At 51.3% G+C, this 25,611-nt stretch overlaps 1 protein-coding gene across 1 annotated transcript; it reads left to right on the top strand.

Annotated features, from left to right (window-relative positions):
• The first annotated feature begins 1,786 nt into the window (after window positions 1–1,786).
• Window positions 1,787–19,409, top strand: LOC134526751 (keratin, type II cytoskeletal 7-like). The gene is made up of 9 exons (XM_063358928.1): window positions 1,787–1,966; window positions 15,328–15,804; window positions 16,336–16,547; window positions 16,743–16,803; window positions 17,205–17,300; window positions 17,638–17,802; window positions 18,203–18,328; window positions 19,022–19,242; window positions 19,373–19,409. Exons 1-9 carry the CDS (start codon window positions 1,787–1,789, stop codon window positions 19,407–19,409), a joined length of 1,575 nt encoding a protein of 524 aa, XP_063214998.1.
• Window positions 19,410–25,611: the final 6,202 nt, after the last annotated feature.

The following is a 25,611-nucleotide window of genomic DNA, read 5'->3' as shown; positions in this document are numbered from 1 at the left end:
CAAACTATTCATCCTGGGTAGAAGGACCTGTACAAAGCAGAGTGTCCCATTCTTTGATCTATCACTTAGACCTCCGGGATGTGTTGCTGCCTGGAAGGGGTGACCTCTTTCTTTGACTTACCGATAGAGCCTAGTCTGACTTTTGCTTTTATTGGGTGCATTATCTCAATGTCACTTTTCCTTCACAGGATACAGGAAGGCTCCCCGGCCACAATCTGTAAGTATCTCAAGGCTTTGCTTTAAGAGTACTGTTGTCGTTTTTTTGTCCGTGGTATTTAACGCCTACTGTCAGAAAAACCCCTCTTAGTTCCTGTCTCACTTTCCTGGGGAAGTAAAGCAAAAGGTAGTCCCTTGTGAGTGTACGTGTGTCAATACACATGGATACAGATCAATATGTCACCACTGAGCTACTGACTCAGGAACTTCTTGGCTAATTTCAACCAAATTTGTAGGAAGTGGGGAACACCTCAATTATTCTATAGGTCTATGTGGCGCATGTCAGAATTGAAGGGAAAAAAAAATATCTAATTGAATCCTAAAAATTGTGGATATAGGAGGCCAGCTAAAGGAGAGAGAAACCTCCTGGCCTTTCAGGAAGGGCTGCACTGAGTGTTCACGTACGGAGTAAGTCATAAATCATGTTAAAGATAAGCTAATAGAGCCAGATCCACATGAGAAAACGTTTCATATGTACTTCTGCTAACGATTGTTGCCCCTTTTCAAAGATATCACTATGACCGCTAGAGTAGGGACAATGATAACCATACATAAGTACTTACCGTAGCTGTGCTTAGAATCTTTGGGATAAAAAGAATAAAGTGGACATAATTTCCATTTCTTGCAGGTGTCATTGACCACAATGCAACTGCTACTGGAATCTTTGGAGTAGGACCTGGAGGCTTGAAAGGCGTAAAGGCGGGGTTAAGCTCTGGAGGTGTCAGCAAGAACAGAACGAAAGGGTCGATCTCTGGAGAAGGAAAAGGGAAAAGCACTGGAGGATGGGGATCGAGCTCGGGCAGTGGTGGGTCTATCTGTGGAGGAGGAGGTGGCTCAGGATACGGAGGTGGAGGAAGCTCGGGAAGTAAAGGCTCCATATCTGGAGGTGGCCAAAGCTCTCAGGGATGGGGATCAAGGTCTGGCAGTGGCAGATGTAGTCACCACAGTGGAGGGCTGAGCTCTGGCAGCAGCTCCGGCAGGAAAGGGTCCATCTCTGCAGGTGGAACAGGAGGAAACTATGGACATGGAGGACTGAGCTCTGGCAGCGGTGGGTCCATCTGTAGTGGAGGCTCAGGGTACGGAGGAGGAGGAAGCTCTGGCAGTGGACGCTCCATAGCTGGAGGGGGCAAAAGCTCTGGTGGATGGGGGTCCAGCTCAGGCAGCGCAGGATCCACCTGTGGAGGAGGAGGAAGAAGCTCAGGTAAAGGAGGGGTAAGCTCAGGATGTGGCTCCATCTGCGGAGGAGGAGGAGGCTCAGGCAGTGGAGGCTCCATGTCTGGAGGTGGCCACAGCTATGGGGGAGGATCGAGCTCAGGCAGTGGTGGGTCCATCTGTGGTGGAGGAGGCTCAGGCTATGGAGGAGGAGGAAGCTCTGGCAGTGGAGGCTCCATGTCTGGAGGTGGCAAAAGCTGTGGAGGAGGGTCCAGCTCAGGCAGGAGAGGCTCCATCTCTGGTGGAGGAGGAGGTAGCTCTGGCAGTGGTGGGTCCATCTGTGGTGGAGGAGGCTCAGGCTATGGAGGAGAAGGAAGCTGTGGCAGTGGAGGCTCCATGTCTGGAGGTGGCCACAGCTATGGGGGCGGATCGAGCTCTGGCAGCGGTGGGTCCATCTGTAGTGGAGGCTCAGGGTACGGAGGAGGAGGAAGCTCTGGCAGTGGAGGCTCCATTGCTGGAGGGGGCAAAAGCTCTGGTGGATGGGGGTCCAGCTCAGGCAGCGCAGGCTCCACCTGTGGAGGAGGAGGAGGAAGCTCAGGTAAAGGAGGGGTAAGCTCAGGATGTGGCTCCATCTGCGGAGGAGGAGGAGGCTCAGGCAGTGGAGGCTCCATGTCTGGAGGTGGCCACAGCTATGGGGGAGGATCGAGCACAGGCAGTGGTGGGTCCATTTGTGGTGGAGGAGGCTCAGGCAGTGGAGGCTCCATGTCTGGAGGTGGCCACAGCTATGGGGGAGGATCGAGCACAGGCAGTGGTGGGTCCATTTGTGGTGGAGGAGGCTCAGGCAGTGGAGGCTCCATGTCTGGAGGTGGCAAAAGCTGTGGAGGAGGGTCCAGCTCAGGCAGGAGAGGCTCCATCTCTGGTGGAGGAGGAGGTAGCTCTGGCAGTGGTGGGTCCATCTGTGGTGGAGGAGGGTCAGGCTATGGAGGAGGAGGAAGCTCTGGCAGTGGAGGCTCCATGTCTGGAGGTGGCAAAAGCTGTGGAGGAGGATCCAGCTCAGGCAGAAGAGGCTCCATCTCTAGTGGTGGAGGAGGAGGATCCAGCTCTGGCAGTGGTGGGTCCATTTGTGGTGGAGGAGGCTCAGGCTATGGAGGAGGAGGAAGCTCAGGCAGTGGAGGCTCCATCTCTGGAGGTGGCCACAGCTATGGGGGTGGATCCAGCTCTGGCAGTGGTGGGTCCATCTGTGGTGGAGGAGGCTCAGGCTATGGAGGAGGAGGAAGGTCTGGCAGTGGAGGCTCCATCTCTGGAGGTGGCAAAAGCTGTGGAGGAGGGTACAGCTCAGGCAGGAGAGGCTCCATCTCTGGTGGTGGAGGAGGAGGAGGTGGCTCTGGCAGTAGTGGGTCCATCTGTGGTGGAGGAGGCGGAAGCTCAGGCAGTGGAGGCTCCATGTCTGGAGGTGGCCAGAGCTATGGAGGAGGATCCAGCTCGGGCAGTGGCAGATGCAGCCCACACAGTGGTGGGCTGAGCTCTGGTGGTGGCAGCAGCTCTGGCAGGAGAGGCTCCATCTCTGGTGGAGGAGGAGGAGGTGGCTCTGGCAGTGGTGGGTCCATCTGTGGTGGAGGAGGCTCAGGCAGTGGAGGATCCATGTCTGGAGGTGGCCAGAGCTATGGAGGAGGATCCAGCTCAGGCAGGAGAGGCTCCATCTCTGGTGGTGGAGGAGGAGGTGGCTCTGGCAGTGGTGGGTCCATCTGTGGTGGAGGAGGATCAAGCTATGGCGGAGGAGGAAGCTGTGGCAGTGGAGGCTCCATCTCTGGAGGTGGCCACAGCTATGGAGGAGGATCCAGCTCAGGCAGGAGAGGCTCCATCTCTGGTGGAGGAGGAGGAGGTGGCTCTGGCAGTGGTGGGTCCATCTGTGGTGGAGGAGGCTCAGGGTATGGAGGAGGAGGAAGCTCAGGCAGTGGAGGCTCCATGTCTGGAGGTGGCCACAGCTATGGAGGAGGATCCAGCTCGGGCAGTGGCAGATGCAGCCCCCACAGTGGTGGGCTGAGCTCTGGTGGTGGCAGCAGCTCTGGCAGGAGAGGCTCCATCTCTGGTGGTGGAGGAGGAGGTGGCTCTGGCAGTGGTGGGTCCATCTGTGGTGGAGGAGGCTCAGGCTATGGAGGAGGAAGCTCAGGCAGTGGAGGATCCATGTCTGGAGGTGGCCAGAGCTATGGAGGAGGATCCAGCTCAGGCAGGAGAGGCTCCATCTCTGGTGGAGGAGGAGGAGGTGGCTCTGGCAGTGGTGGGTCCATCTGTGGTGGAGGAGGCTCAGGGTATGGAGGAGGAGGAAGCTCAGGCAGTGGAGGCTCCATGTCTGGAGGTGGCCACAGCTATGGAGGAGGATCCAGCTCGGGCAGGAGAGGCTCCATCTCTGGTGGTGGAGGAGAAGGTAGCTCTGGCAGTGGTGGGTCCATCTGTGGTGGAGGCTCAAGCTATGGCGGAGGAGGAAGCTGTGGCAGTGGAGGCTCCATCTCTGGAGGTGGCCACAGCTATGGAGGAGGATCCAGCTCAGGCAGGAGAGGCTCCATCTCTGGTGGAGGAGGAGGAGGTGGCTCTGGCAGTGGTGGGTCCATCTGTGGTGGAGGAGGCTCAGGGTATGGAGGAGGAGGAAGCTCAGGCAGTGGAGGCTCCATGTCTGGAGGTGGCCACAGCTATGGAGGAGGATCCAGCTCGGGCAGTGGCAGATGCAGCCCCCACAGTGGTGGGCTGAGCTCTGGTGGTGGCAGCAGCTCTGGCAGGAGAGGCTCCATCTCTGGTGGTGGAGGAGGAGGTGGCTCTGGCAGTGGTGGGTCCATCTGTGGTGGAGGAGGCTCAGGCTATGGAGGAGGAAGCTCAGGCAGTGGAGGATCCATGTCTGGAGGTGGCCAGAGCTATGGAGGAGGATCCAGCTCAGGCAGGAGAGGCTCCATCTCTGGTGGAGGAGGAGGAGGTGGCTCTGGCAGTGGTGGGTCCATCTGTGGTGGAGGAGGCTCAGGGTATGGAGGAGGAGGAAGCTCAGGCAGTGGAGGCTCCATGTCTGGAGGTGGCCACAGCTATGGAGGAGGATCCAGCTCGGGCAGGAGAGGCTCCATCTCTGGTGGTGGAGGAGAAGGTAGCTCTGGCAGTGGTGGGTCCATCTGTGGTGGAGGCTCAAGCTATGGCGGAGGAGGAAGCTGTGGCAGTGGAGGCTCCATCTCTGGAGGTGGCCACAGCTATGGAGGAGGATCCAGCTCAGGCAGGAGAGGCTCCATCTCTGGTGGAGGAGGAGGAGGTGGCTCTGGCAGTGGTGGGTCCATCTGTGGTGGAGGAGGCTCAGGGTATGGAGGAGGAGGAAGCTCAGGCAGTGGAGGCTCCATGTCTGGAGGTGGCCACAGCTATGGAGGAGGATCCAGCTCGGGCAGTGGCAGATGCAGCCCCCACAGTGGTGGGCTGAGCTCTGGTGGTGGCAGCAGCTCTGGCAGGAGAGGCTCCATCTCTGGTGGTGGAGGAGGAGGTGGCTCTGGCAGTGGTGGGTCCATCTGTGGTGGAGGAGGCTCAGGCTATGGAGGAGGAAGCTCAGGCAGTGGAGGATCCATGTCTGGAGGTGGCCAGAGCTATGGAGGAGGATCCAGCTCAGGCAGGAGAGGCTCCATCTCTGGTGGAGGAGGAGGAGGTGGCTCTGGCAGTGGTGGGTCCATCTGTGGTGGAGGAGGCTCAGGGTATGGAGGAGGAGGAAGCTCAGGCAGTGGAGGCTCCATGTCTGGAGGTGGCCACAGCTATGGAGGAGGATCCAGCTCGGGCAGGAGAGGCTCCATCTCTGGTGGTGGAGGAGAAGGTAGCTCTGGCAGTGGTGGGTCCATCTGTGGTGGAGGCTCAAGCTATGGCGGAGGAGGAAGCTGTGGCAGTGGAGGCTCCATCTCTGGAGGTGGCCACAGCTATGGAGGAGGATCCAGCTCAGGCAGGAGAGGCTCCATCTCTGGTGGAGGAGGAGGAGGTGGCTCTGGCAGTGGTGGGTCCATCTGTGGTGGAGGAGGCTCAGGGTATGGAGGAGGCGGAAGCTCTGGCAGTGGAGGCTCCATGTCTGGAGGTGGCCACAGCTATGGAGGAGGATCCAGCTCGAGCAGTGGCAGATGCAGCCCCCACAGTGGTGGGCTGAGCTCTGGTGGTGGCAGCAGCTCTGGCAGGAGAGGCTCCATCTCTGGTGGTGGAGGAGGAGGAGGTGGCTCTGGCAGTGGTGGGTCCATCTGTGGTGGAGGAGGCTCAGGCTATGGAGGAGGAGGAAGCTCAGGCAGTGGAGGATCCATGTCTGGAGGTGGCCAGAGCTATGGAGGAGGATCCAGCTCAGGCAGGAGAGGCTCCATCTCTGGTGGAGGAGGAGGAGGTGGCTCTGGCAGTGGTGGGTCCATTTGTGGTGGAGGAGGCTCAGGCTATGGAGGAGGAGGAAGCTCAGGCAGTGGAGGCTCCATGTCTGGAGGTGGCCACAGCTATGGAGGAGGATCCAGCTCGGGCAGTGGTAGGTCCGTTTGTGGTGGAGGAGGCTCAGGCTATGGAGGAGGAGGAAGCTCAGGCAGTGGAGGCTCCATGTCTGGAGGTGGCCACAGCTATGGGGGAGGATCCAGCTCGGGCAGTGGTAGGTCCGTTTGTGGTGGAGGAGGCTCAGGCTATGGAGGAGGAGGAAGCTCAGGCAGTGGAGGCTCCATCTCTGGAGGTGGCCACAGCTATGGGGGAGGATCAAGTTCGGGCAGTGGGAGATGCAGTCCCCACAGTGGTGGGCTGAGCTCTGGTGGTGGCAGCAGCTCTGGCAGGAGAGGCTCCATCTCTGGTGGTGGAGGAGGAGGAGGTGGCTCTGGCAGTGGTGGGTCCGTTTGTGGTGGAGGAGGCTCAGGCTATGGAGGAGGAGGAAGCTCAGGCAGTGGAGGCTCCATGTCTGGAGGTGGCCACAGCTATGGAGGAGGATCCAGCTCAGGCAGGAGAGGCTCCATCTCTGGTGGAGGAGGAGGAGGTGGCTCTGGCAGTGGTGGGTCCATCTGTGGTGGAGGAGGCTCAGGGTATGGAGGAGGAGGAAGCTCAGGCAGTGGAGGTTCCATGTCCGGAGGTGGCCACAGCTATGGAGGAGGATCCAGCTCGGGCAGTGGCAGATGCAGCCCCCACAGTGGTGGGCTGAGCTCTGGTGGTGGCAGCAGCTCTGGCAGGAGAGGCTCCATCTCTGGTGGTGGAGGGGGAGGAGGTGGCTCTGGCAGTGGTGGGTCCATTTGTGGTGGAGGAGGCTCAGGGTATGGAGGAGGCGGAAGCTCAGGCAGTGGAGGATCCATGTCTGGAGGTGGCCACAGCTATGGAGGAGGATCCAGCTCAGGCAGGAGAGGCTCCATCTCTGGTGGAGGAGGAGGAGGTGGCTCTGGCAGTGGTGGGTCCATCTGTGGTGGAGGAGGCTCAGGGTATGGAGGAGGAGGAAGCTCAGGCAGTGGAGGCTCCATGTCTGGAGGTGGCCACAGCTATGGAGGAGGATCCAGCTCGGGCAGTGGCAGATGCAGCCCCCACAGTGGTGGGCTGAGCTCTGGTGGTGGCAGCAGCTCTGGCAGGAGAGGCTCCATCTCTGGTGGTGGAGGAGGAGGTGGCTCTGGCAGTGGTGGGTCCATCTGTGGTGGAGGAGGCTCAGGCTATGGAGGAGGAGGAAGCTCAGGCAGTGGAGGATCCATCTCTGGAGGTGGCCACAGCTATGGTGGAGGATCCAGCTCTGGCAGTGGTGGGTCCATCTGTGGTGGAGGAGGCTCAGGCTATGGAGGAGGAGGAAGCTCTGGCAGTGGTGGGTCCATCTGTGGTGGAGGAGGCTCAGGCTATGGAGGAGGAGGAAGCTCAGGCAGTGGAGGATCCATCTCTGGAGGTGGCCACAGCTATGGTGGAGGATCCAGCTCTGGCAGTGGTGGGTCCATCTGTGGTGGAGGAGGCTCAGGCTATGGAGGAGGAGGAAGCTCTGGCAGTGGGGGCTCCATGTCTGGTGGTGGCCACAGCTATGGAGGAGTATCCAGCTCAGGCAGGAGAGGCTCCATCTCTGGTGGTGGAGGGGGAGGAGGTGGCTCTGGCAGTGGTGGGTCCATTTGTGGTGGAGGAGGCTCAGGCTATGGAGGAGGAGGAAGCTCTGGCAGTGGAGGCTCCATGTCTGGAGGTGTCCATAGCTATGGAGGAGGATCCAGCTCAGGCAGGAGAGGCTCCATCTCTGGTGGTGGAGGAGGAGGTGGCTCTGGTAGTAGTGGGTCTATCTGTTCTGGAGGCTCAGGGTATGGAGGAGGAGGAAGCTCTGGCAGTGGAGGCTCCATCTCTGGAGGTGGCCACAGCTATGGAGGAGGATCCAGCTCGGGCAGTGGGAGATGCAGCCCCCACAGTGGTGGGCTGAGCTCTAGCGGTGGCAGCAGCTCTGGCAGGAGAGGCTCCATCTCTGGCGGAGGAGGAAGTTCTCTCTCTGGAGCTTGGGGATCGAGCTGTGGTCATATCTGCAGTTCTGGCAGTGCTGGGTATGGTTCTGGAGGTTGGGGATCTGGCTCCGGGGGTTTCTGCAGTCCTGGCAGTGGAGGGTATGGCTCTGGGGGGGATGGGGGTTATGGATCTGGGAGATACAGCCCGCGAGATGGGTCTGGAGAATGTACCTCTGAAGGAGGGTGCCCTCCTGGAAGGTGGGATTACACGTCCGTTTATGGAAGTGGCTCTGGGTCTTCTGGAGGTGCTTCCCACAAGTAAAACTTGCATGCAAAAATGTGCCAGTGGAATGGGAAGATGGCATTCCCCTCACTATTGGACGCGAGGGTGGCTTTCCTGCCCACCACTGTGTCACCGCTCTTCTGAACTGGTCGCACATAATCCCGAGTTCTCTTGTCCCTGCACAGCCATGTCCTGAATTCTCCAGGCACACCCCCTAGGTTTTATGACAATATTGTGATCGTTGCTACTGTTACCTTAGGCTTTCTCTACACCTCAGGCTGTTTGGAACCTTTGTCTTTGGCAACTAAAAGCTTGAAACCCTCTCTGTTGTGTGTGCACTGGTCTGTGGGAGGTCTTGACTCTCACGTGTATGATGAGATTTTTGAAAGAGCTCTTTAAACATATCAACCAGTTTATGGAGATCTGATCCAACCTCAAGAAAAAAAATAGTGAAAAAGTGGAAGAAGATGTTTCCAAAATAAATGTCTGTTGGGGGTGGGGAGCACATGCTGAACACCTGCTGTGAAAATGTGTTCCAAGGGGACAAGTCCTGTTGGCCTGATCTATCCAGTCAAGTAGGACATGGCTACATCTCAGTTCCACCATTCCCACACGGAGTCACTCTTTAACTAACCAGGGGACGGATCGAATTGTCCATGTAGGTTTTGTGAGCATTGCAGCTGCAGATAAAGAAAGGAGCAGAAAGTTTAGGAACAATAACGGCTCCTTATCTTGCTTCCAGTCCCATTTTTCCCTTGGGGTCCTAAATCAAAGCTGGATGGTATGTACCCAAGTAAGACTTTCTTTTGGCCAACATCTGATTCAATGGTCACCTCTATGCAGAGGTAGGAAGAGGTTTTCGAAATTTCTCACAGAACCTCCTTTAAGTCCAATCAAAAGCCCTAATGAAGAGCGGAGCCGCTGAGATTACCGGGACAGTTCGTTCAAGACGTTCGATGTAACTGTGTCAACTTAATTTAGCAACACTCCACTTAGATAACTGGAGTGTCACAGTCCCATCAGGAATATTTTGTCTTTTCCCCAGTCGGAGGGAAGGTAGGATCTTCTTAACTGTTTTTTCAAAGAAATCCCACTGTGAAGCGTGCTGGGGGTGGCTGCCTGTGGGCAGTGACATACTCAGCTTGGTGGGAAATCCACCATGGAGACCCATTTGCAAATGGCCATAGAGCCATGAAAACAGTTAAGGTTTTGATGGGGAGCCACAAAGGGCTGAATCAAACCTTTATGGTGCAGTCTGGAAGCAGTCATGAGAGCTCTGCATGGGGGGAGGCCTAGACACTATTTCAGTCAAAACTAGGTTATCACGGCCCTCATCAAATGCAGAAAGCCCTACGCAGGCTGTGAAGCAGTCAGCTGCGGCAGCGAAAACGGAGATTGTGTTAGCAAACCCTGCTGAGATAAGCCTGTGTTTTCATCTGCGCTGGCTCGCAGCCCACGGGTTCAGCGTGTGGGTGGTGTGAGTCTGCCCTGGCTTGCAAAATGCCGTGCAGAGGTGCCCTCCAACAGCTGAGACGGTTTATTCACCCAAGCACAAATCCAGGCTGGGCAAAGAATGGCTGGAGAGCAGTGCTGAGGAGAAGGACTTGGGGCTGCTGGTGGAGGAGAAGCTCAACATGAGCTGGCAATATTGCGCTGGCAGCCCAGAAACCAACTGCAGCCTGGGCTGCATCCCCGGCAGCGTGGGCAGGGGGGCGAGAGGGGGGATTCTGCCCCTCTGCTCCGCTCGGGGGAGACCCCCCTGCAGCGCTGCCTCCAGCGCTGGGGCACCAAGAGCAGGAGGACACGGAGCTGTTGGAGTGGGGCCAGAGCAGGCCCCGGAGATGCTGGGAGGGCTGGAGCCCCTCTGCTGTGGGGACAGGCTGAGAGAGCTGGGGGGGTTCAGCCTGGAGAAGAGAAGGCTCCGCGGAGACCTTGGAGCCCCTTCCAGTCCCTCAAGGGGCTCCAGGAAAGCTGGGGAGGGACTCTGGAGCAGGGAGGGGAGCCATGGGACGAGGGGGAAGGGTTTTACACTGACAGAGGGAGATTTAGATGAGATCTGAGGAAGAAATTGTTTGGTGTGAGGGCGGTGAGCCCCTGGCCCAGGTTGCCCAGAGAAGCTGTGGCTGCCCCATCCCTGGAGGGGTTCAAGGCCAGGTTGGACGGGGCTTGGAGCAACCTGGGCTGGTGGGGGGTGTCCCTGCCCAGGGCAGGGGGTTGGGACTAGATGATCTTTAAGGTCCCTTCCAACCCAAACCATTCTATGATTAATGGTTGCTTCTACATAACTCGTTGAAACAGTTCCGTTCGTGCTCCAAGTGATAAATAAGCTGCGTCGTAACAACCCCGTTTTATACCCAAGAGATTGAGTAAGAGTCTTCAATCAAGACAAAGCCTCCCTCCTCACAATAAGAAGTGGAAGCTGTGAGAGGTAATTCTGCACACTACCAACTATTGTTGGGCTTTAGTTTCACTGTGAAATTAATTATGTAGACAGCGTGCCTAGAGCTTCTCATCTCTAATTAGAAGAAATAAAGAAATAATATGAACACTGTGGTTAGATCTGTGGGTTTTTTTTACTGATCTGCTTTGTAGAATGAAAGGTGGAAAAGGAAGAAGGGAGAGTCAATGGAGAGAAAGAGGCACTTCTGGAGGCAATTCAAAAGACCTAATTTGTGCCTCTACCTTAGTGTGGGATGAATCACCCACTGGAGATCAGACAAACTCTCTGTTTCAGTTGACTGTAACAGGAGCCTGGGAGACCAGCCGAGAAAAGAGATTGCTTACGCCCAGCTCCTACGAGGGGCTCGATCAGCATTTCCACCAAGTTCTTTTAAGTACTGTTTACACACTGGTAGTACGTAGCCTTAAGTGCTGGACTAATTTAGTGAAGGAATGGTTTGGAAGGGTATATCAGAACCTGTTCTGCTTGTCAGCTAAGCTATAATCATATCTCCAGTTTCTGGAGATGAGTGTTCTGGCACCTCCTTCCACATAAAACTATCCCTTTTTAAGTAGGAGTGAAAAGTCCGGTCCAAGATTTCAGTTGTCTAAAAATATAATATTTTAAAATGCTAAATTATTGCTGTTCCGTTCCTTTCCTTCAGCAGTTGTGCGGTCCAACTCCTGCTAGTAGTACCTGTAAGGAGCTCGTGTATTCAGCTCTGTTAAGACGCAGGCTGAGTTTCAGATCTTTGGACCATACACACTTGAGCTGGGATGATCAAGCAGATGATTTTATTTCTTTCCACCACCCCAGCACATGAGAACTGGGGAAAGTGTCTAAAAGAGGTGTATTGTCAATGTGGGCAGCATGGGCACATGTCAACTGCTGATTTCTCGTTGACTCAACGCTAAGTTGATATGTCAATTAGATATTGCCCATGCATTTTTGATGGAAAATGCCACAAGACAGACTGCCAAAGGCTGTGCCCAGAGACATTTTGATTTTTGAGGTTCAAGGTTTGAGCTGAAGTGATGAGAAGAAGATCATAATTCATTCAGATTAATGTCAATTAATGTCTTGGGCCACGTATTATCAGTCATCACAATACTGTAAACACGCTCAGACTGTGACACTGAAAGAAGGTGTCTACTGACACCCTGTGCCTAAGCACAGCTTGAGCCTCCAAGAGCACTGACACCATGAACAGGGTTTCAGGTATGAGGGGAGGACACCACGGTGGTGAAGAAGATGACAGTAGGTCAGCTGTCATTAAAGGTGGTGGCAACTCTGTGGTGTTCTTCTGCCAGGGGTGCGTTACCGGATGCACATGTATTTTACAAAACATCCGAGCTCATAGTCAACCTCAGAGTACAAATCCATACGAAACCTCACCGCCTCACAAGGACTGAGGACCTTATTGGTCCTGTGCTGTCCTGGCTTCTAAATATTGTGAGCCAGCTCTTGCTAGTGGTATCCTGAGAGGTTTCTGAGTGTTGGACTAGGCCTGAACGGGCTCATGTCACCACCAAGATCCCAACCAAGAACCCATGTGGAGAGGGAGGCTGAAGATGCATTAGATACCACCACCTAGTGGGAGAAAATAGTTGTACCACAGTGGTGTAGAACAGGTCCTTGCGCCGCCTCCCCCGTTTTCTCTCTGACTGATGGAGTTTTGGGCCTCAGCCCTCTTCGCTGTATGGATGTGGCCCTCCTGATTTACTTGGGCAAAATCCTGTGAAATTAGTCAAGGCTACACTGTAGCACCATGAAGATTGTGGGCCTCCTCTCTCCATTGCTGGGCCTCTTTCCAAAATTCCTGGTGATTGCAAGTGAATTGATGGGCTGTGATTAGCCTGGGAGCTACTCCCTGGGTGCCCACATACGCGTACAACCCTCCCTCTCCTGAAAGGGAGCTGCAGCAAACACCATTGCTCTGACATGAATACATCAAGTTCCATCAAATAGATGGAAGCAAGTGGAGAAGATCTGGTGTATTTTAAACCTGGAGACTCTCTGCTGTCAAATGACACACAAAACCTTTGTCTCCTGCAGCAAGTTGGGTGGGATGAGATGAAGTTGGGAGAAGAACAGCCTGAGCTGGGCAGTTGAGAACAGACCAAGGTTAGCATCATCTGCCTTCCGGGGACTCGGGGTCACCAGGGGACAGCCAGACTCAGAGGTGAGGCTGAGCCAGATGGATGAACCTTTTGCTATGTCTGGGGGTGTGAAAACCCAAGTTCAGGGGTTTTGCTTATCAAAGTGTATCTATGGCAGGAAACTTTTGAAACCATCCATGACCCTGTAGGCTCTAACCACAGAGAGGAAACACAAGCTCTGAGTTAGCTCATCCTTGCTTGAAAGGAGCCAAACTCTCCTTGGTAGCAGCAGGGCCAGGCAGAGTGCCCTGAGATCACACACCGCTGCTCAGAAAGTGCAGGAGGACCTTCAATCATCGTGGCACCTCATCACCAAGGCCATGCAGATGCAGCAAGGGGATTCAGTGGAAGACCAAGGAGAGACAAACTGGAAGCACAAAATGAAGATGGAGTCAGAGCAGCTCCAGGCCAAGTGCCCTCCTCCTGGGCTCCAACCCTGCTCTTCCAGCTGGGATTGCTGCGGACTCTGCTCGTATTTAAGCAGCCAAGTGAGACACCCAGGACTTCAAGCATTCCTGCTCTTCTGTGTGTAGGTGTAATTGATAGTGCTGTCAAGAACCTGCAATTAAGCTAGTTGTCTTTCCAGCTACTTCATACCATCAATTATCTCTCTTGCTGGGCTAAGGGCAAGCTGTTCCAGCGCAGAACATTTGCAAATAATGAGGTACAAGAAACCTTTGGCATCAGCCGCTCCTGGAGACAGAAAGCCAGCAAGGTTTCTGGTAACCAGTTTTGTCATCAGCCTTCTTGCGAAAGGTGGTGAAAGAGCCGTCCAATGAGCCCAGGGAGCGAAAAAAAAAATTAATTAAAAAATCCCTGCAAAACCAAGGAAAGAAACGAGCATGTGAAATACTATCCCACTTCTTGGGGATCTGAAATGTTTAAATGCCAAAAAAAACACTGACCAAGGTTGGAGCCTACTGAAAAAGTTAAGGATTAGTGTGGCATAATAGCAGGGGAAACCCATTTCTTTCAAATCGACTGAAATGAAACCCTTCGTCTTTCCGTTTTGAAAGAGACTTTGGCAGGAAGCCACAAGGACAGAGATGTGATCGTGGCTCCACCCCTGAGGTATTGTGAGGCTCTCAGCAAATACATTAAACTTATCAGCCTTTTCTTCCCTGTCTGTCAAACAACTCTCATAAATCTTTTCTATTTGCCTTGGGGTATCCCAAGGGTTTTAATTACAAGCTCCAATATAAAGGATAGTAACCGAGAGTAGCCACACAGCAGCTGTATTAATAAGGTATTTTTGCAGGTTGCTGGTGCGTTCATAGTCTGCCCACCAAGGCCGAGCCTACCACTGTTTCCAATTAAACGATTAACAAGCATCCAGTTAACAGCCTTGTGGCTGAGCTTCCTATTTTCTAAGCTATTTATTGTCTTCTCCACACAAGTCTCATTGTTTGATGTGTTCTACACAATCAAAGCCAAAATCTTGACAAGAAGATACAGCTACACTAATTTATTCCTCTAAAAGCTGGGCATCCAGGTCTGAGCTGGTCAGAGGGCTGGAGCCCCTCTGCTGTGGGGACAGGCTGAGAGACCTGGGGGGGTTCAGCCTGGAGAAGAGAAGGCTCCGCGGAGACCTTGGAGCCCCTTCCAGTCCCTCAAGGGGCTCCAGGAAAGCTGGGGAGGGACTCTGGAGCAGGGAGGGGAGCCATGGGACGAGGGGGAAGGGTTTTACACTGACAGAGGGGAGATTGAGATGAGATCTGAGGAAGAAATCCTTTGCTGTGAGGGTGGTGAGCCCCTGGCCCAGGTTGCCCAGAGAAGCTGTGGCTGCCCCATCCCTGGAGGGGCTCAAGGCCAGGTTGGACGGGGCTTGGAGCAACCTGGGCTGGTGGGAGGTGTCCCTGCCCAGAGCAGGGGGTGGCCCTGGGTGGGCTTTAAGGTTCCTTCCCACCCAAACCATTCTGTGATTTGATGACTTTAGACTTTCTTGGACTCAGTGGAGAAGAACAAGGCTCTCTGGGGAGCACTAGCTCAGACATGCTTGGCTCTCAGCAGACCTAGCATCAAAAGTTAGAAGAGATGAGTCCCTCCCATCAGCTGTGGTCTTTAACTGGGGATGGTGTGTGGAGGGCTATTTATAAAAAAGAAATATTTTGCATTCTTGTACCACGGCGACAAAATTTGCATGTCTGGTCCACACTGTGGTTCCCAGCTTCCAAGCTCTGGGCTGCCTTTGGCTGTACCTCATGGACTCACACCATCCTTTGTGAAGGGAGCGAGTGTGAAAAGAACAGATACTGCAAAAATCACTTACAATTTGCTGTTCAACAGAACATTCCTTTACAGCGTGTCCTTGACAGAGGGAGATACTCTTAAGGCCATTTGCTAAACTGTAATTAATATAAGGAAGGAGGACAAACTCAAACCAAAGAAGACTCCTCACAAAACCCAGCCCATGGGATCCTCCAAGCTGAGCATGCAAACAAAGCAATTTAAAAACACTGAAATTCCATAGGATTTCACAAATGTTCAGTGTTATGCATTATTTTGCATATTTAAACCTACAAATTGCTGCCAGGCAAGGCAAACCCCAAGAAAACCCCAAATTATTCATCTGCGTCAACCAAGCCCCACTTCTGAGGTGTGTATAAAGGAGGTGCTCAGGGGTGTCGGAGCAGAGAGGACCCGTTTTGAGCTGCATCCTCTGCTGTCCTCCAGCATCCTCCCTCCATCACCTCTGCCAGCATGAGCCAGCAGCTGTCAGCTGGGAGGTCGTTTCATGGAAGAAAGTTCTTCTCGTCATCTTCTGCTGTGAGCAGCATGAGCCGCTGCCGGACCAGCGCCTTCCCCTCTGCGGCACTATTTGGAAGAGGTTACGGAGCCTGGAGCCACAGCAGCCAAAGCCCCCAAAACACAGATGGGTGTCAATGCATTTCTTCTGGCCGAAGCCTCGCACAAGGGGTGTGGGGAGGCTGGGGGTGCAGGGGCGTCCATGCCAACAGTGAAGGTGGGAGTCCTGGGTTAGGCTTCCACGGCAGGAGCTGCAGAAGTGAAGGTATTCGTGCCGTGCTCGTGAATGAGAGCCTGCTGCAGCCTCTCGAGGTGAAGATCGACCCTGAAATCCAGCACATCCGAAAGCAGGAGAGAGAGCAGATGAAGAGCCTCAATAACCAGTTTGCCTCTTTGATTGACAAGGTGAGAGCTGAGACAAGGCTTAAAGGAATGATGAGATTTAAGTGTGAAGGAAACCTTTTTGCGCTCAGGTCTTTGATTCCTCTCCTTCTCTCATCCTATTACATGAGCCTTGTGCTCGTTTTAGCATGTGTGGCTCCAGTACCATGGGCTGCAAGTGCAGGTCAAGCTGATAATGTTATTTTAATCTGGTTTATGTGCTTATGTGATTTGATCATAGAATCACAGAATGATTTGGGTTGGAAAGGACCTTGAAGATCATCCAGTTCCACCCCCCAGTTCCATTTCTGTAGCTGACACAAAGGCCGTGCTGTCTAGGGCTTCCTTGGAGAATTGGAGAACAGCATGTCCAGATGTAGGATTATAGGATTATGAAGATGGCAATGCCCCCCTTTTGTCCTCTCATTGCCTTCAAACCACAACAAGCCCCTGGAGCACTGACTCAGAAGAGCAGATGCCTTGTTGACCCCGCATTCGTCTGGTCCCGGTACAATGCACGTGTCTGAAGAAGGTGGCTTTGCTTTCTGAATGCAGGTCCAGCATCTGGAGCAGCAGAACAGGGTGTTGGCCACCAAATGGGACCTACTCCAAAAGCAGGTCCTGCCATCCCGTAAGAACATCAAGCACATCTTCGACAACTTCATCTGCAGCCTGCAGAGGCGGCTGGACTCATTGCTGCACAAGAAGGGGCAGATGGAGCCTGAGTTGATCGACACGGAGAAGCTTGTTGAAGAGTTCAGATGCAAGTGAGTGAGCAGAAACCACCCACAGGGCGGTGAGCTCAAACAGCTTCTCTAATGGACTTTTATTTTTGTCCATATAAATAGACTTCTCTCTAAAAAAAGGCTGAGATCCAAAAGCGCCCTGACCCCTAAATACCAACAAACAAGGTCTCCAGTCTCAGAACGACCCAACAACTCAGCTCTTCTCTTCCCCAACAGATACCAGCAGGAAGGGAACAGACACACAGCTGCCGAGAACGAGTTCGTGCTACTGAAGAAGGTAAGGAATTTGTATTAACGGAAGGGTTGGATGCGGAGATCCAAGGACTTCCCTCTGATCTGCTCCTTGCAAGGCAAGGGCTAGGTCTTGAGAATGTTAAAAGTCATTGGCCAAGTATGGAAAAACATGTCACAGAGTATTGCCAGAGAGCATGAAACCTCTGTCCATTCTAACCTGACAGCTTGCTTGTCCTAATGCCCAAGTCATGATGTTTTTCAAGCAAGAACTCAGCACTATTTTATATGCCTTTGGGACCCTTCAGCTGTTTCTGTTCAGGGGACATCTGAGCTTCCCAATTACATTTCCTAAACAAAATTTCTTACTCTAAAAATATGATGAAATTGCCTTAGGTCTCCGCCTAGGCACCATTTTGACTTCTAAATGCCTGGAAACTCTTTTAGGATGCAGACTGTGTCTATTTGGCCAAGGCAGAGCTGGAAGCAAAGGTGGAAACCCTAAAGCAGGAGACAGAGTTCCTGAAATGTGTTTCTGCTCAGGTATGGATGCCCCTGTCCCAACCTTGTTTGATGGCAGGTATTCCTACCATCCGCTCCTTGTCTATGGTGATTTAGGCCTGATTAAACCAATCCATTAGGCTCCCTTTGGTAGGCATCCCCCCGCCCCCCGGGGATCCCAGATAGGGAAGACTTTGAGATCTCAAAAAACCCCAAATCCTCAAGCTGCATGTGTGACCAAATCTAGTCTCAACTCCTGAGTTGTGGCTCAGGTCAGACACTCCGTGGTGGTGTTACTGCCACTGGAGTGTGAGATAAGAACGCCAGGGACGGGACTGAGACATCCTGACAGCTTATTGCCACTTCACATGGCTTTTAGGAAATCGCTGAGCTGGAGGGAGGTCCCTGTGACACCTCTGTCATCGTGAAGATGGACAACAGCCGAGGCCTGGAAATGGAGGGTGTCCTCAGGAGCGTTGCGTGCTGGTACGAGGATGTAGCTCAGAAAAGCAAAGCAGAGCTGGATGCCTTGTACAGAACCAGGGTAAGTTGTAGCATCCAGCGATGTAGCCTTAATTCTCTCACTGTCAAAAGTAGTAGTGCAAAGGTGGTGATTTTTTCCTTCTGGCTTCACTATGTAATTTGTGGACCTAATTTTCCATTCTGCAAAACTCCTTGAGTGTCGAAGTCAGGAGAACATCCCCAGAACAGATACAGCACAATGGGACAGGACTCAGTCCCGTGGAGAACGGGGAGGTTGTAGGCAAGTTGAACAACGGAAGCTACAGGAGGGAAGCTCCATTTGCTGCTGGAAGCCTCAGGAGCTGCAAAGTCATGAGGACTTTTCTAAACCTAGTTTAATTCACTCTGGAAACAGACTCAAGGCTCCTATACTGCCTACGCTACCAGTATTCATTGCCACCTCTCTCCTTCCTTACCACCAGTTCCAAGAGCTTGAGGAGGCAAAGGGGAGATGTTGCAATGAACTGAAGTCCCACCAGCAAGAGACTGAAGAGCTGGGTTTTGCGATCCAGAGAAGACAGTGTGACCTTGAAAATGTGAAGAAGCAGGTATGATGGACCATATTTACTCACTAGATCCCAGATGTGAGATCCCAGGTCACGTTTTCTACATTTCTTTCGTCTTTAGCAAAGAGCATTGCCTCACACTGGCTCCATTGGTCTAGAGAAGATCCTACCAGTGCTGAGCAGGGAAGAAGGATTATCTGCTGGCCTATTTTCTGTTGGATCATTTTGATTATTGCAAAGAACTAATTGCACCAAATTAGATAGTTGGATCAGCTACAGCCACTCGGAAAATTGCTAAAATTGCTCCAGCGAGAATTCTGGCAGAAGACAATGCTTCTGACACAGGTTCAAAGCATCCAATAAGTAGGGTAGAATTATGACTCACCAGTAATTCAGCACCCATAGAAACTGGTATAATTTTCAGACCATCTAATTCATTATAGAGTTTATAACGGGAAGTAAAGGAAAACCTTAATTATTAGTTACAATTAGAACAAAGCATTGGTATCCTCGAAACAAGACTTAAACACAGTCTGGCAGTGCAGGGACAAGTCCAGCCTTTCTGTACTACTTCAGAGTTGACATCTGATTTTGGAAACGTTTGGCTTTCCTAAAAACAACCTCAATACTTCCCAACTTGGCACTTTCAAAAGAAGTGAGGATTTCTCCTTCAAAGGTGAGTGTGGCAAGAAAGAGGGCAGGGAAAGTAAGGACTTCTTGTGTCTCCCCTGGCAGGTGTCCTCTCTGCAAACATCGGTGTGTGATACTGAGCAGCGCGGGGACTGTGCCCTGAAAGATGCCCGGGAGAAGCACGCTGAGCTGCAGAATGCCCTCCAGAAGGCCAAGGACGAGCTGGCTCGCATGCTGCGGGGTTACCAGGAGCTGCTGAATGTCAAGCTGGCCCTGGATATCGAGATTGCGACGTATAAGACTCTACTGGAGGGTGAGGAGAGCAGGTGGGTACCACCATGACCATGTGTGGGCACTGTTCAGTCCTTGGGACTCTTTGGCAGAGACAGGGAGGCTGGAAAATGCTAGAAACACTAGTTACATGGTGGCTAACCCTGTGACCTTCTTCTCCTTCAGGATATGCCTTGGGAGCCCTGTGAAAGTGTGTAAGTAAGCTCAAGCTTTTCTGTTTTCCTTATGACCTTAGACAATCCTGTTCTGGTTTGCAGGGGAGGAGGAAGGCTGTGTCCTCCCCATGAGTGCTTCAGCTTGCCTTTCCCCATGACAGCGATCACCACCGCTTGCAACGCCATCACTACCTGTGCAGCCAACCCGGGGTGTGGAGCTGGTAGACGGTCCAGAAGACGCAGGTCCTCCTGTAGCGCTGGTGGAGCATCCCTACCCGAAGACGCTGGTGCCGGCCACAGAGGATTCGCCTCCAGAAGCGCTGCCAGCTCTGAAGGCAGGCAGTACATCCCTGGTGCTCCCAGCTGCATCCCCAGACTTATGGCTGGAGATGGGGGCCCTTCGTGCCAGAGCTCAGCCCCTCTGGGCAGTGGTGGACTCTGCAGTAGGAGTGCAGGGAGCTGCAGAGCCACCAAGAGCACGAGGTCCTCAGCTCACCCACAAGGCACGTGTTGGCCAGGGGTGAGGATTTCCACTGGACCTCCGTGCCCCGGGAACACCCAGATCTAAACTACAGCTGTGAGAGTTGGGATAACCAGGACGTAAGACCTAAAGTAGAAAAATGAAAGCCCTGCTCCGCTTTCAGTGGTAAAAATATCCTCAACTCCACCTTGCACACAAGGAAGAGCCATATTGAGTACAAGCACGATGTAGCATCGTGAAACCACATCAGAGAAACTCCACCAGGCTCACATCAAAAAAGGGACACTTAAATCATATTCCTTTTGATTTCTGCTGTTTCTTTAAAGGGCTGGTGCTTGTGTTGGGGAACTTATCTTGTTATCACTCAGTTCCTGCTTCCCACCAGCCGCCTTTTTTTTTTTTTTCTCCTGATTAAGCCTTTGCTATCTATGGAACAAGTTGTGATATTTAATTGAGAAGCCTTTCCCTGGAGTGCTCTGGGAAGTGTTTCTGGAAATGAGCTCTCCGGGACTCACCGTTTCATCAAAGTCCACCTGATGTAATTTTAGGCAAGTCAGTGGAGTCGCAGTGGTGAGACGCACGGGGCCATGCAGAGGAGGGGCAGGACTCCAGCGATGTCCTTTGTTCGCCGTCTCGGAGCAGTTTGGTCACCCCTGTGCAGGAAGGCAAGTCATAAAGGAAATCTCAATTAAAAAACCCCACATTTCACCTTCTGTAGTCAGCAAAGGATAATTACGTCGCTTGTATTCCTATTAACTTCCTTGCTTAGTGTCCTGACATACGCATAAATTACAGCACCCTCACTTCTATCTTGATGACTCAAGAACTTTAAACTTTTTGCGCTTTTTCCAATAAATTGCACAGAGAACAAACCAAGAGTGTTGCCACTTGGTTTTCAGTGTTTGCCAAGAAGTGCCCTGTTCCCAAATTGGACAAGACATATCTGCCGAATAGAAGTCTTACCAATTAAGCAGAGGTGGCAGAGCTGCCCAGAAAGTCTCACGCAGATCCAGTCTTTCATTGGTGTAAATTCTGGGAGCCTTTTAAATTCAGATTATTTATGCAGATTTGCACCAAACTGGGCTCCCACCCAACGCTATTCAATGGGTGTCTGAAGATTCAGAGAGACGTCAGCTCAGTCTCTTTGCATTTTTATAGCACGTCTACCACAGAGGTGTGACAACAAAACACGTTTTACACCGCTTCGAAATCTGCTGCAATAGGGTCATTATAGGGAAAAAAAAAAACAACTCAGGAATGTGCTTGGTTGCTTTTTTCAGCATAATTTTAGAAATCTTACAACTACCAGTTTAGGATTTCAAAACAGATCAAAGGGAGATATTTTATTGTACATTTGAGCAGATTAAAAAAAAGAAGCCAACAAATAAGTAACATAAATCAACCACAAAGGACTGCAGTGTTTTGCGATTAAGCTCATGAAAGCCTACGAGTAGAGCAAAGAATGGAGCCATACAGAGGCAAGCTGGACAGATACGAGTTTTAGAAAAGCAGAATCCAAAGGGAAGGTCTTTCCTATGGGAAGCAATTATTGCGATTCAGAACTGGAAGAACTCTCCCTCCCCCCCCCCCGTAATTCTCATGTGATAGGAAGCTATTTCTCAATCAAACATGAGGAGCACAAAAGAAAACAGGCACAATCTCTAATGAAGAAAACCACAAGAAAGATTCGACAAGAAAAGAACGATTGAGCAGCCATAAATATTCATTACGAGGGGTTTAAGTATCTCATAAAGGTTCCGGTGTTCCATTGAAACAGACGATCCTGTCACTTTTTATGCAAGAGAAGAATAAGTCAGGGAAATGACACAGAGTCAGGGTTGGTTTCTCACCTCCGACCCCCCCGTCACCATTTCAAGATCGGATAAGTTAATTTAGCAAGTGCTTTATGGTAAACCTGTGGCCAGCCTCCCTGCACATCAGCACGGCAGGAACCAGCTGGGTGTCCTGTCAGAAGTTCCGCAGTACGTCCCAAAGCTGCATAAATCAAACCAAACATGGGCTTGGGCACCAGGGCTTTAACATAACAAAAGGACAAGTTTATCTCCTGCCAGCTGAACTAGGAGGACCCGATCACCTTCCATGGGCAATTCCTTCCTTCTATGGCTCAGAGAACCTCTTCTGCCCAAGAAAACGGCTTCAACTGGAAGGGATAAGGGCTCCAGTAGATTTATAGGGAAATTGCTCTGCCCTCATAACAGCTGCAATATTGTTTTTTCCTTTTCTAATCTTTTTGCTTTCACAGGCAGTGCGATGCCATCCCATTCAGGAGCCCTGATTCCCATACATCCCGCATTCATTTCCACTGTGCAATTCTGTGGGAGGAAGGCATCGACATGAAAAAGATCAAACCCAATCCTTTGCTTTGTTGCCAGCCTCAGCTTTACAGGCGCAAATCACGGCATGGAGATATGAGGTACGCAGGCAGCAGGAACCGAGCGAATCTGGAGGGCGTGTGATGTTGTGTACTCTCATTAAGACTTCAAAGGCGCTAAAGAAATTTGGCGCCCAAAGGGTGGGACTAATTTCACCTGACTTTAACCAGCCAGAAGTGGGGCGCCTGGTCTAGTTGTCTGGTTGTCTAGACTGCCTCTGGTAGTCAATAAGAAGCGAGGTGAGTCCCTCCAGAGGTGGATTCCTCCCACCTGCCTTAGCTGCCTATTTTCGGATGCGATGAGTCACCGTCTGGAGATGCCTATCTCCTTCCATTAGCCACAGAGGGAGTCTCAAAGAGGAAATTAGAATACATGGCCAGTTTGATGGCTGAAGTAGGGAGGAAGGTGTACCCAGGCCCGGTGTTTGATGAATTTTATGAGGAACATCCTTTGAAAATCCCAGCCTCAACTTCTAACATAGAGCAGATGTAGGCTAATGAGAGGTAAAAATACATTACTACATTGAATTCCCTCGGACAACGCTGGCTTTAGGATACAAGGGAACCAGGCTGCACTAAGCAAATAAATTCTTTAATGTCTCATGAATGACGTGGACAGGAGTCTACACAGCCCAAGAAACTGTGTGTATAAAAATATGTGTTATGACCCAATCTTACATCTATCGAGTGGTGTTAGCCCAGGGAGGTTATTGCTATTGTCCTATCTAAATGCAATGAGTTTTCTATGGCTGCGGATAATTACAGAGACGGAGCACAGCTCTTTGAGACTATCGCATAAAACATATTTTAAGAACTAGTTCGGATTCATCTCCAGAGGCAACAAACAAATTAGCGAACTTCACATGTTCTTATAATGAATTCCATTTTCAGCAGCACATTCAGGGAGAAGAATGCTGACAAAGGGACAGATTGCAAGTTGTCAAAATGACTCAACAAACCCCTCATCAAAATATTTTCCTTTTTTGCTTCTTCAGTCCTTCCCCTCCTTTTTTTTCTTTTTTGAGTCAAAAAGGTGCCAATTTTGTTTGAGAATACTCTCCCATTTCCCACGTCCGTACTCACAATAAATAATTGCCAATTCTTGAGGTCTTATGTACCAACAGGCAAAACACTCGTCATTCCTCAGAAAGGCCTGAAAGACATTAAGTGACCCTTCTGCATAGGTGCCTTCTCCCTGGGATTCGGGAGCAACAAGAGGGATTTGGCTAACATAGAAATTTTACCCAACACTGGATAATTTACGCCCCCAACGCCTTACCTCTCAGGAAGCCAGTGGCTCTGGTACAGCGTTTTGGACCTGGGGCTGCTGGAGTAGGGTTGGTTCATAGATGTTTAATTGCCGTCTCTGGGACGTTCCAGGTGTCTCCCACGCCGCCGACGTGTATTATGGGGTGCAGAAAGGCAGCGCTGGCACACCAGCCTTCAGTCTGGCTTCTGGTCCGCGATGCAGTTTCCCTATATAGAGTTCATAACAACTGCCTTTTGTACTCATCTTTGGGTTCAAATATGCATTTTGCTTCTGATAAATCTTTGTTTAGAACTTAAAGGATCTGGGAAGTTACAAGCTTTAGCTTGAAGTCTTTAATATTTGTTTCAGCTGATACTGCCAACTGTGCTGGCAACCCAGTATGAACTGTGAGCCTAAAATACTATAAACAAAGGTATAATCTGAAAGTCATGCTGTAAATACGTTGAATTATCCCATTTGTATAGGGCAAAACTATCAGTTTACACAACTAATTTATACCACCAGCCCCTCAAACTCACAATTACACGTTCAATTAATAGCCTCGTGAGTCTCGGTGCTGCAGTCACGTCCTATGGTTTCGGTGCGCATGTCTTCTTTTTAAGAACGTAACATTAGAAAGTTTAATGTTTTAAGGAGGTTTAGCATGTTTTCATGATTTGCACTGCCTGCAATGTTTTGGGAGGGGGTTAATGAGGATGAGGGAACAGAGCTAGTGGGTGTCTCCAGATACTGTCATGGTGTGTGCAGAACACGCAGACTTCTCCACGCGTTGCTCCCCTTCAGTTAGGAAAGGCTGAGGGCATTTAGTTGTTGGCACTATAATGTCTATTTTTCTCCCAAACAATTTGCTCTCAAAGAGCTGAAAGAGCCCTATTGTTTTGACTTTCCAAATGTCGGTGTGGAGAAGGCCCCGAGATGGTTGGCAGATAGGTTGACTGTCTCACCTCCTGGGGCTGGTGATTAGGAGAGAGGGAGAGATTCACCTTGCCAATGTGAGTCAAAGCCATCCCTGGTGTCCACTCTAATCTACTCATTAAGACTTCCTCTGTTGATGGAGAAAGACCAGCGCCTGCGGATGGTGAATCACCCCAGCTCCCCTGAGCACGGACCCAGGGGCTGTTTGTCTTGGAGGTGGCTCTCCATCGAGTGTCAAGGACGTGTCTGGCAGAGTCACCCAACTTTTAGCTGTCGCTTCTTGAATGAGGTGGATCTCACCAGGCTGAAATGTGCTACTGTTCCTTTTTTGTTCCCTGTAGAGACTACCAGAAGGTGAATCAAAAAGGTCTCTGACATCCAGCTTGGTAGAAGCTCCAATATAGTAAGGGCCAAAGATTTAACTGTGTCAAATGGACTTCAGGCTAAGAATCTGCAGCGTTACTCAAGGGAAAATGTCACTGACTGCACATAAACTGAGTAAGAAAACCGAAATATGCCTCAGTTCCTGGATGCAACCTGCTCTGTTTCGGTGGTGTTTCATGTGGTAAGAGAAGGTCAGTGTGAAATGCCGCATGGGGATGTTTTTCAGGGGCATTTTGGGTCCTTGCACATGAATCCAGACCCATAACTCAGTGAATTTGCTGGTGTTTCGGGCACAGAAATGATCCAACTATCACGACACAACTTCCACGGTGTTTTTCCATTGTTGACTTTCCTTTGTGTGTTTTTTTTTTTTTGTTACTTTTCCGCACCCAAAACAAACCTGGTGAGAGAAAAAAGGAGAGATTGTGAAATTACCCCCACAAAGTGCAAGTCTGCAAAACATGCCATCATACACAAAAACCCATGAGACACAAAACCCCAAACGACACACAGCAAACAAATCACAAAGAGTTTCTTCAAAAATGTTTGCTAAACTATAATTAGCGTAAGTTAGGGGAGCACTTCAAACCGTAATATATTCTAAGCCAACTTGCACACAGAGCAGTTTTAGATTCCTTTTTATTTCCTCAGTAGTTAGTATTTGCCGTGCTGTTTTGCATTTTGAGGAGCATTTATTGCTGCCAGGCAAACCAAACCCTTAAGCGCTTTAAATTAATGTCCTGATCCTATCAAGGCCAGCTTCCCAAATGTATATAAGGGGTAGCATCACTGTGGCACTTCAGCGGG

Source organism: Chroicocephalus ridibundus, chromosome 24 (genome assembly GCF_963924245.1).
Source record: "Chroicocephalus ridibundus chromosome 24, bChrRid1.1, whole genome shotgun sequence".
Taxonomy (NCBI): Eukaryota; Metazoa; Chordata; class Aves; order Charadriiformes; family Laridae; genus Chroicocephalus; species Chroicocephalus ridibundus.
The sequence above is the reverse complement of the archived record's forward strand: the minus strand, read 5'-3'. Positions and strand labels throughout refer to the sequence as shown.

What these genes read in the sequence shown, in the direction of transcription:
- LOC134526751 (XM_063358928.1), top strand. Translation starts at nt 1,787, where the DNA reads ATGGGGGCGGATCGAGCTCTGGCAGCGGTGGGTCCATCTGTAGTGGAG. An exon ending in ATGCCTTGTACAGAACCAGG is followed by an intron (nt 17,803 to 18,202) that starts GTAAGTTGTAGC and finishes CCTTACCACCAG; the next exon opens with TTCCAAGAGCTTGAGGAGGC. An exon ending in TTGAAAATGTGAAGAAGCAG is followed by an intron (nt 18,329 to 19,021) that starts GTATGATGGACC and finishes CTCCCCTGGCAG; the next exon opens with GTGTCCTCTCTGCAAACATC.